This window comes from Trichomycterus rosablanca, chromosome 21 (genome assembly GCF_030014385.1).
Source record: "Trichomycterus rosablanca isolate fTriRos1 chromosome 21, fTriRos1.hap1, whole genome shotgun sequence".
Lineage (NCBI taxonomy): Eukaryota > Metazoa > Chordata > Actinopteri > Siluriformes > Trichomycteridae > Trichomycterus > Trichomycterus rosablanca.
In genome coordinates, this window is record NC_086008.1 from 8378921 (window position 1) to 8390968 (window position 12048).

Here is a 12048-nt window from a genome sequence, read left to right on the forward strand (position 1 = left end):
ACCGAAGTTCCACTTCTCTGGCTTTTTGTAAAATAAACAAAATTATTAAATAACCTAAATTCATTTTCAGTTAAAGGTTTTTCATACAATCATATACAGTAATATAACAAAACTAAATTTTCACTGCACTTCTTGTGGCTTACAAACAATAAAGTAAACAAAAGTATTACTGGAGCACGAATGTGTTAAACTTTAAATTCTTTTTTTATTTCATTTTTTGTTGTACAATTACTGCCGTAAATTATCCCCACACAGCTCCTCTCTCTCAGCCTGTATTCTCTCTCTCTCTCTCTCTCTCTCTCTCTCTCAGCGCCGCTCAGTCACGTGACGGTACCACAACAAAACACAGCAGGATGAGTGATGTGAGCATGTTAAATGTGAGAGGAGCATCTGTACAAACATGGTTTCTACTTTCTTATGAAACGGGAGAAACGTGCTGAATGTAGCGGAGAAAAAGTAAAACTGAAATATTGATACTGTCGATATTTGGATCGATCCGCCCATCCCTGCTAATAAGGTTAGAATAGCTGTGTGAATGTGTCGATATCTAGCCTAGCCAACTAGTTCACAGCTGAGATACTAAAACCCAAATAACTCATACACCATAACTATTATTATTATTATGAAAGATAAAGACCTGTGCACTGTGTACAGTACATTAACTATACGAATGACATTACAGCTGTGAGTTAAGGTCAACACCGGTACTTGTTAGCTTAGTCGCTAGTGTTAGCTGCTCAGCTAATTGCAGTGATTTCTGTTTCTATAAGCACTCTGTATTTATAACACATCATATTAATATTGTAATACACACATTTCTGTAAGTTGCTGCTCTCAGTAGGGTTGTAGATTCAGTTGTTAAAAGCGGTCAGATTTCTTGTTTCTGGATGCTTTACTTTCTCACAAGGTTACCACCAAGCGCCTAACTCATACCACGTAGTTGTGTTTGCTGGGTGAATAAATTGCACATTTTTAACAGTGGCCGAATATGTGTCCTTGTTAATTTAAAATAAACGATAGATGGTATTCTTTGTACATTTATAAGCACAAATTCAAAAGAAAAGAGCTCTTACTTATTAAAACACAAACACAGGGAATAAGAACCTCACTACGCATGCTCCGATTCATTTGCGTAAGGTGCGTACTTACTTTACGTACGTATAGTTTCCACCAGTGGTCCCCAACCACCGGGTCATTTATTACCGGACCGCACAGAAAGAATAAATAATTCAAAATCGCTTCTTCAGCAATGAAAACACTACTTTTTTATTGGTGTTATTGTTTCCAATCACCCCTAGGTGGAAGCAGCGTCTCGTTGCAGCGTAAAAAGCTAATTTGTGAGTAGGACAGAATTCTATTTTAAATCCTCTGGCCCCCTGCCGGTCTGTAAAAATTATATCTCATATGAAACCGGTCTGTGGAGCAAAAGAGGTTCACTGGTTTACTCTATTATATCCATAAAACTGCCCCTATTTTTGTATGTGCAAAGGAAAGTATTTAAAAACGTATTGTGTAAAAGGGCGGCACGGTGGCTAGCACTGTCGCCTCACATCAAGAAGGTCCTGGGTTCGATCCCCAGGTGGGGTGGTCCAGGTCCTTTCTGTGTGGAGTTTGCATGTTCTCCCTGTGTCCGCGTGGGTTGCAAGTGAGGTGAATTGGAGACACTAAATTGTCCACGACTGTGTTTGATATAACCTTGTGAACTGATGAACCTTGTGTAATGAGTAACCACCGTTCCTGTCATGAATGTAACCAAAAGTGTGAAACATGATGTTAAAATCCAAATAAATAAATAAATAAATATTGTGTAAAAAATTTTTTTATCATGTTTCAAATGCGGCAGAGGACACCACTTTAGCCGATAATCTGAAGGGCTGTGTTTCAATCCACGCCTGTATCTGGCTGTAGAAGATTAATTAAGCGAGTTTTGCATACTTAAAAAAATCATGTTGAATGTTTTACAGTGGCAGGATCTCCTCCTCGCCAGTAGATTTGCCCCCTCCCCAAGTGCCCTGTCCAGGGTATTGCTGCCTTGCTCCCAGTATTTCCTGGTGAAACAGAACACACTGCAACCATGACCAGGATAAAGTGGCCGATGAAATAGAAATGAAATCTGAATAAAATATGACATGTATAAAGTGCGTGTACAGTAAACAATGAGGTCAGGGTTGTGTGCAGGCCACTGGCGTTTCTTTAAACCAAGCTTTTCCCCATGGCTTTATACACCTTCCTTGGTGTACAGGGGTGAATTTCATGCTGGAACAGCGCAGGGCCTTTTCTAGACTGTTACTGCTACTAAGTTGGAAGCATGTTATTTTCTTTATATTATTGATTTATTACACTTGTTACCAATTATTGTGGCGGAAACACATGAATTAGAATACTTTTGTCCATATCATGTAACTCAAATAGTCAATCGCTGACATCCCACATATTGTTATTTATAATTACTGTTTATTGTCAAAACAGCTGTAATGTTAAGCTTTTTACCACTGTACAACAAACAGCTTAATGTGTCCTTATGCACTTGTAATTAATAACGTTTTAGAGAAGTTTTGTAGCCTTTAGTTTCAATATACTGAGTCATGGTCATCTTTTTGTCATGTTTGAAGGACAACTCGAGACCTGCTGGAAGGACAGCTGGGAACCTGCTAAGGCCAGACTTTCCGATATTACGACAGTACAGACTTTTCGCTCAACCATCCTTTTAAGGAAGCATATTGCACTATGTGAAAGACTGGCAGTAAAACCTATGATCCAGTGAAGTGGTTATATGTGAAACTGGCTTTTTGTAAAAACTGAGATGGCTTTTTAAACGCAAATCATCCTGACAATTAAAAATTTTGACAATCAATATAAATATACGATTCGAACTCGAATTTAAGCAGTACTGGACTAGTCCATTAGACTGCCCTGTGTAAAATTTCTAATGGCTTAGATTTCAAGTTTGATTAAAGTATCCATTAATTTTACTTTTTTATGGAGAACATTCTGGATGCTGTCAGCATTAACCTACAGTAGTATTTTAGAGCTATTTATGAACTATACTAAAAATTGTGAAATTTAATAATATTCATAGTTAATAACCCGGTAGGAATACTTAAAAAGAGTAAAAATTGCATTTTTGTTAAAAAAACTGATAAAATACAAAAAAAAGATTTAAAAAAAAAGAAATACTAATAAATATTCCAGTCATCAGTACTTGGCCTCTCTCGGTTGATATAAACGTAATGTTTCCTCTACTGATTTGACTTTTGACATCAAATTCCATCTGTGTCTGTATTGTCAGTCCCACTGGTGTTGTCCAAAACACACTGGGTGCACTCTTTAACAGTTGTCTTTGTTCTTAAAGCACGTTTCCTATAACAAAAACAAACCATCAAAATAGATTAGTATCAAATCTGTGGGTTAAGCATATGATAAGCACTTTTTTTCAAAATTTGAAGTGAGGTCAGTTTTCCCTGCAATTTATTTAATACATTAAAACTATTCTACAACGTGTCTTACATGTAGGTATGTAAAAACACAATATTTTAAAATGAATTAAGTTCCAGCTGTTCTGCATTTCTCTGTCCAAAAATGTCAGAAATGTTAGAAAAGATTATTTAGTCATTCATTTAGTATGAAAGAAGTTTTCAAACATTTCTGTTCTAAAACATTCTAAAACAAGTGTAAGGCACAAAGAGAGCCTTGTAGAAGAAGCATAAAACCTGCATTGCTAAGCAGTGAAAAAGTAATATGATCCATTTGCACCACTTTCACATTATTTAGTTTCTTTATATCTGAACAGCTTCATGCTTGGAGAAAATCAACTTTTATATACATTGGGGAATCTATTATATGACCAGCTGTTAATGAAAGCTGTTTGCTCCAATGATTTTTCTGCATTATCAAAAAATTGAAAAAGAAATTGGGGAAAAAAAAAAACTCACAATAATGAGACAATTGTAGAGAGGCAGGTGCACCCCAAGATGCAAATCCTAATTTCTGGTGATGTTCCCATATTCTAGAATGAGTCGTACATAAATACTACTAACTACATTAATACACATAACCATACACAAACATTATTCATTAAAGGTCAAAAAAGCACAATGATAAAGGTAAGATCCTTATACAGCCTCCCAAATCACCAGATTTAAATATCCTTGAAGCTGTATGGGGAGTTTGGGTGCTCAAACTTAAAATAGGAATAATTAAAGTTGTTCCAGGGTTAAAAGGTGGACCTTCTTTTTGTAAACTTCTTGAAATAATTATTATTGTAACTTATCTTAAAAGGTTTGTCCACATCATATATCATGCAATGTTATTATCATAAAGATCAGTTTAAACAGACGTTCATTATTAATAATTAATTAATAATGATATATAATAATTATATAAATATTAATAACTATTTTTATACTGTCAGTGATTTACTGGTTAAATTTCTTAAGTTAAATTCAACAGTAATAGAAAAACACTTAGAGGTTTACACTAACCTCCTGTAATAGAAATTGCATCTGGGCCTGGGCAAAGAGCTAGAAGTCACTTCCTCTTCAGTCAATATCATCTCCTGTGAAAAAAAAGAAATCATGCAAAAATAAAGCTTTCACTTTTGTCTCAATTTGTAATACAAGTATTATGTATTAACTTTAGTCATGCATTACCCTTAAACTTTCCTCTGTCACTTCAGATGGCCAGGAGTCATTTATACTTAGGCACAAATTGTACTCCCCAGAGGTTGGGGGTTGTGAATCATCACTTGCACCTAAAAACAACCAAACAAGCAAACAAAACATGTAAAAACAGCAACTATGTTTAGTGGTAGGTTTAGTCAGACAAGATCTGTTATTACTGAACAACAGTTTAATATAATAAGAACAAAATTAAAGATTTTGGACAAATTATCCTTTTATCATTAAGTGCCAATTTGGGCTTTTCTGCTGACCTAGAAAAACAGACCACTGTTCCTTGAAAATGAAAAAAAAAACACAGAAGTCACCAACTGTAGTCATGAAATTTATAATAAGATTAGATTTATATTTCCTCTATGTAATGAAAATAGTAATTTTGTAGCAGCCACACAAAGTACAGTGCATATAAAAAAAATCAATGTAAATAGAAAGCAATACATTGCGTACAGCAGTTGACAAAATAGAAGAAACACTATTGTGATTGTCACTATATATACTGCTAAAAGTATTCAAGGGTGGTTTGACAAACATTAGGCTGGAGTAAAGTGTTCTGAGAAATATTATCTATTCTATAGGCCAAATGTGACCATACACATTCACATGTCAAAAGTTATTGTTAATTAAAAAAAGTCTTTTCTATGCATACATAGGCCTACTGTAATACTATCATATAGTATTGAAATGTTTAAATAGTGCACCTTTCTCATATTTCTCCTTGGTGTCCTCTTCACTTGTCTGGCTTTTGACCTAGAGATGAAACACTCATTTAGTCTCATTCTGAAGCAGGAAAAGGGAACAAGGAACTGTAACTGTAGACACATTTATTCAAAGTGAAAATAATAAGGTTAAACAAGATCTATAAACCAAGATCTCAGCAGCTGACCAACAGTTATGCAACCACTATTGGAAAAAGCACAAAAAGAGACAGATATGGACATGCTTTGTATTTAAAAATTCAAAATAAGTACTTATACTCTAGATTACATACTTACTGAGTTACCTGTCTCAGCCACACCTATTACTTACAGGTGTACTAAATCATTATTATTAAAAATTACATTAAGTAAATGATGTGCCTCCAGTTTTGAGGCAATCATCTGGATTATTTTATTGTTTGTTTGTTTCAGAATGACTGTGTGTCCTTGTGCACATAGCGAGGTCCATAAAGACATAATGTGTGGCACAATACTCTGACATCAACCCCACTAAACATACATTTGAGGTTAATTGGAATGCCGATTGCAAGCTAAGCACCACACCAGTCATAAAGAAACTGGAGTACCCAAAGGAAACCCACTAAGAAAAGGTGGAAAAAAACCATGGCAAACTCCTCACAGACAATGACACATGGCAAGCTTTATCCCTAGGTTCCTACAGTGCGGTGCGGCACTTACACTACCTGTTTTACCATCATGCCACCCTTGATTTAAATATTAAAGAGAGCAAATTTAATCTATTAAAAAAAAAAAAAAAAAAAATCCATATATAAGCTACTTACTACTGTTGTATTATGAAGGTTTTGCTTGCGAAGTTTCGTTTGAAGAGCAAGAACTTCTCCTTGAGTTCGGAAGAGTTGGACCTGGAGCTCATCATAATGTTCTCCCATCTCACGAATCTGTTGTCGGTACTTGTCCTTGTCTTGGAGATTTTTACAGTTCTCTTGATGGTACTCTTCTCGTGTAGAAATAGCCTTTTTCACAAAAACAGAGCAGCATAGCAGATATTACACAATAGCAGCATAGCAGATACCAAAAGAACAGTTTATTAGGAGCCTGAGATCTAAGAGATCTCTGAGATTTAATGGTCGCACAAACAAGCCTAATATTAATGTTCATATTGGTGTGAAGCATCAGATTAGTAGACTACATCAGTAAAAGCACTTTCTCTGAAGTGCTGAATTATGTTTTATTTATAAAATAAGTCCCACTGCTGTCAAGTTGCCATGGTTAGGCCCAAGAGCAGGGCCTTAACTTTCAATTGATTGCATTGTATTCAGTCACAATTGCTTTGGATAGCTTTGGATCTATCTGCTGAATGTCGACATAAAATCTTTTTAGCATGTGATCGTTTACTGTAGAATAGAGGTAACTGTAGCTAGCTTATTCTTTATTCTTGGCTAAAAACAAACATCCTTTTAATCTTCTGTTCAAGTGTGCCATGTTAAATGCTTCTACTAACCAACTGATTGCATATTTCCTCGGAAATTGTGTTTAGGAATATTTAACTACTACTTCAGTAAGACGAGAAGAAACCTTCCAGGGAAGAAACCCTTTTTTGTCACCTTGTCTCTTTCTTTGATGACCTCCTCCAGCTGCTTTAAGATGTCCTTCATGCGATTACAGTACATTTTAGAGTCTTTCTTTAACATCTCACACTTAAGCTCCAGTTCGTCCTTCTTTTCCAGATACTGCAAACATAAGACATCATTTATAAGAAGAATGCTGACTGTTTACTACTGACTAGTGACTAAGCTTAACAGTATCACAAACCTTATCTCGGGACTTCTCAGCATCATGTAACTTTGTGCGTAGTTCATAAAGCTTGTTGACCAGCTCTTGATACTCTTTGCTTTGCTTCTCAAAATTTTCCAAAGACAGGATGTTCAGCTTATTGTTTTCAATGGGATTTTTTACCTGGTTAAAAATCACTAATCCAATTAATTAGTTTGCAGAACACAGGTACAATTTTTCTCATTCAAAATGGTTTTACCTGAGACGTGTTCTGAAGTTCTTGCACTTGAGCTCGGAGGAGATCATTTTCTTTTTGCAGCTGCCACATCATTTCCTGGCTAGGTCTCTGTTCCATGGCATTTTTCAGGGTCATTGTGCGTTTATGCTGAATCTTTGAATCGCTCTCTGCGTTCATTAAACTGTGCTTCAGTCTCTCAATCTGACAGATAACAAAGAAGGACTTATTATCTATGGCAACCGTTTTATTTCAGGTTGGCTCAGGTTATATACACCGATTAGGCATAACATTATGACCACTGTCCTAATATTGTGTTGGTCCCCTGTGTATTCTGACACCTTCCTATCAGAATCAGCATTAACTTCTTCAGCAATTTGAGCTACAGTAGCTCGTCTGTTGGCTCGGATCACACGGGCCAGCCTTCGCTCCCCACGTGCATCAAAGGGCCTTGGCCGCCCATGACCCTGTCACAGGTTTACCACTGTTCCTTCCTTGGACCACTTTTGATAGATACTGACCACTGCAGACCGAGAACACCCCACAAGAGCTGCAGTTTTGGAGATGCTCTGACCCAGTCGTCTATCCATCATAATTTGGCCCTTGTCAAACTCACTCAAATCCTTACGCTTGCCCATTGTTCCTGCTTCTAACACATCAAATTTGAGGATAAAATGTTCACTTGCTGGCTAATATATCCCACCCAGGTGCCATGATGAAGAGATAATCAGTGTTATTCACTTCAACTGTCAGTGGTCGTAATGTTATGCCTGGTCGGTGTACACATTTCAATCATGTTTCCAGTACTTTTCCATAACTTAAAACTAAGATTCCAGAGCTAGTTTTTTTTAAACATGTTTTTGTTAAATATTTTGTAGGAGACCCACATTTCTGACACCAAGGGGTGATTAGAGGCTGCCCGTCATTTATATAATGTAGTTTATGTAATGTAGATTATATAGATCAGAGCCTGAAAATCACAGAAAGATATAACTGTCTTTGTGTACAGGTTTCCTTAAAAAGTTTTAAAAATTTAAATATCAGGTATGTATTTAAGGCCGTGCACAGTTAATAAATAGTAAGTGCTTTTTAATAGATTTACATTTTTTTTTTCATTTTTCCTTGGTTAGCAGTGGTTTACTTCTTGCTAGCCCCCCACAAATGCCATATTTGCTTGGTTTCTTTCATATTGTGAAGTCAATGTAAGGCGCTGTATTAATTTCTAAAAGCTAAATTATTCCAACAAAGCTAGTCTTCCATTTCTGCCATGTTCAGGTCTATTTCGCAAGGAGATGGCACCTGCAGATTTCTAGTGACTGCTGCTTAATTCTGCAGTTACTGCAGTTTACATTATTAAAGAATCCCAAAAACACAGAAGATGCAAAATAACACAGGAGCCAGAGGGTCTAAAGTTCAGGCAAAGTGTTACAGTCTAACCTCCAGTTGTTGGTCCCTATTAGACATGAGGGCGCAGTTCTTCTCTTCACTTAGTCGATTCACATCACCCATTAATTTGTAGTTCTCATCCCACAAGCACCGTGCCTGTTTCCACATCTGGTCTCTCTCGTCACGCATGCGCTGTACACGCTCTTGTTGTTTCCGAAGTTCACATTCGCGGGTCTGCAGCTTGCGAATGCTGTTTAATTGCTCAGCAGCACGAGCTGACACCTTCAATCTAGCCATGTGCTCATCCTGGAGAGCTTTCTGGAGTCGAGTCACCTCGCTCATGAGGAACTGAGTTAGCCCTGACTCACCTGCGGTATCTGAATTGCACAATAAACAAAGAAACATGAGCATAGGTAAATATAAAAGTACTTACTAAAGTCCTTTAGTTTGCTATACACAACTTATCAGCCCCTTTGTTGTTAATGATAAGCTATTATAAGACCACCACTTACTAAATATTGGCTGTCTTTAAAGCACCATGTTTGAATAGCTGTCTTCACCCACTATACTTATCGACTGCATGTTGGTGCATATAAATGCTCTGTTTTTTTGTTATTTCTTTCTGCTGTTGATGAAGTTTCAAGAACTTTGTGCAAGTGAATATGATGAATTTTGAAATTATCACTTGAGGTCTGGAGCAGCCGGAACCTGTTGGCTGCAGTGATTTATAAGACATAAGCTGTCCCAACTTGAGCTGATTTCAAGCATGAAACATGATTTTAGGCATCTTGTTATTGATGCCTAATAAGCAGATGAAGGCTAGTAAAATATATAAAAATTTTGTATTAAACACATTTGAATATTTATTAGAGTTTTAAGAAAGTTGTAAGCTGCAATTTTAGACCAATCAAGACATTTAAAACACCAGCAGGCACGCTGATAGCAACTTATCAGACTGGAGAACTTAAAATATTCGTTTGTAAACTGCTTTTGGATGACATTTTGATCACAGACAGTATGAGCCAGCTAGACCATACACACCTCCATATTACTAAAGGGTTAAGAATAGTGTGGCAACCAAAAATATCAAGCCAGTAACATCCTGGGCAAACCACATTGTTGATGGTCTAAACAGTGAGTAACACAAATTGTATATAAATTATCATACTTTATTTAAAGCACAACGTTTGTCTTTATAACACACTAAATTAATACCTTGACCAAATAAAAATAACTGCTGAATAACTTAATTGCATTTAAAAAAAAATTTGACTCTAAACAGCTTATAAATTATTATCAATACCTTACTTGAATAAACTATTTAAATCACTATATATCATATCTTCTTTTGCAAAGCAATAGTGACTTAGTAGAATGTTATAAAAAGAAAATGTAACACTACTTAAGGACCTTAGAGGCAGATAGCGTTTTTAAATAGATAAAATTGTAAAGGTTATGCTTTTCATAAGAATGGTGCATCATAAAAGTTTTAATGAGGGCAGTTCTAGAATTTAATCCCCACTGTACTTTGGTTGTATAGTAGATTATAGTAAATTTTACCAAGTATGCTTTTGGTGGAAAAACATATTATTAGATACACTAATACCAGCTCAACACACTATGAAAGGTGGATGAGGTAAAGGGCAGATAATAATTTGCAACAAAAAACATACAAACTTACCCACAAGTATTGAAAAGACACGAGAAGGCTCTTTTCCTGTGATTCTTTGATACAGCTGAGGGTAATCCAGTTCCAAACTCTCCAGGAATGCTACATAACCCTTGAGACCTGTTCTTTGTAATATATCCAGTAGTACACCTAGGCAAGATGAGAGTTTGTCCCTACAGTTAGGTACAAATATAAGAAAAATTACAAGCCCAGTATGTGGAGTTAAAATAAGTTTCTTACCTACTTTTCTGCGTCTAATGACTAGACTGGGGTCATTGTAAATCTGTTCCTCATCCTCGCTGTTAAGCACCTTGCACTGTCTCAAATACGGAATTATTCGTGAAGGATCAATGGTCTTGATAAGAATCATCCTGTGGTCCTCCAGCCGCATCCAACACTCTTCATCCTCCTCAATCTCAATAGCACTTGGTGCATCAGCCATTGCCTCCTATTTTGTAGATGTTACCACCACGACTTCCCAGCTGAAACTGGTAACTGTCTGGCTTTAGCAGAGTAGATCAGAAACAAAAGGGAAATGCTGGTCATTCAAAGTCTGTTGGAGTTTCCCTTTTCTAGTAGTTATTTCAGCTTTTTAGTTTCCGTCTATTTGCCAATCTTTTGTACTCGTGACCTGGGAAAGAGATTACATAAATAAAAAATATAAATGTAAATGCAGGGCATACAAAAAGGAAATAAACACACAGTTTTTTAGATGAATAAATTTTTTTTAGTTTCATTATAACTGATATCTAATTTTCCGGATTGTTAAAATCAATAAACATTCTCACAGATCCAAATTATTATTTTTTTTATAACAGCAAAACAGGAAACTCATTAGACTCTTATATATTTCAAATATTTTAAATATCAGTATAAAATACTAATTTCTATAAGTATAAATTTGAAGCCAACGTTTGGTAAATATGGACATACACTTACCAAGCAACCAAGCTTCTTAGTGGGTCTGTTACTCGGTTGTCCCTCTGTACCCCATTTATTAATTGAAAGGGACCACCACTGATTAGATGATATTCAGTTGGTGGACCATTCTCAGCACTGCAGTGACACTAATGGTAAAAACATGGTAATGTGCATGCTGTATTTGAGTGCATCAGGTACAGCACTGTTGGAATTTTTTTATATTTTGTAAATATTTAGTGGCCTCTTTATTGAGAACATATTTAAGGTGTACAGTTCGAGATAGCAAAGATCCTCTAGTCTTTTTTTCAATGAACAGTTTCTAATCACGGGATGCTGTTGGCATTAAATGAATGAACTCACACAATTTAAAAATAACATTTTTAACCAGCTATACCTTTTAAAACCAAATTCACTCCATGTTCAACCACTCATTATTGACTATTAATTTTGTAAGTCATTAAAAAATTATGCCAAACAGAAATGGTTCATACCCTCTTAGTAAGGAGCAAGAGACACGTTTGCCTATTTTTAAACATCAGAACATATGGGTCAATCCCAAAGCATTGGAAAAAAAAAAATTACTTTCTTAAAACCATTTCTGAGAAAAACGCCAGACAAAGACGGAACCATGTCTGTAACAAAGCAATACAGATTCATAAACCAGAGGATGCAATGATGTAATCAATGCAGTGATGTAAAAAGTCTGGTATT

At 35.9% G+C, this 12048-nt stretch overlaps 1 protein-coding gene across 1 annotated transcript; it reads right to left on the reverse strand.

Annotated features, from left to right (window-relative positions):
* Positions 1 to 3105: 3105 nt before the first annotated feature.
* card9 (caspase recruitment domain family, member 9) lies at positions 3106 to 10858 on the reverse strand. Its single transcript, XM_063017928.1, has 11 exons — positions 10657 to 10858; positions 10429 to 10566; positions 8799 to 9124; positions 7386 to 7565; positions 7166 to 7309; positions 6958 to 7083; positions 6175 to 6366; positions 5375 to 5423; positions 4650 to 4750; positions 4482 to 4555; positions 3106 to 3360 (listed from the first exon to the last, which is right to left on the reverse strand). Exons 1-11 carry the CDS (start codon positions 10856 to 10858, stop codon positions 3261 to 3263), a joined length of 1632 nt encoding a protein of 543 aa, XP_062873998.1. The 3' UTR covers positions 3106 to 3260.
* Positions 10859 to 12048: the final 1190 nt, after the last annotated feature.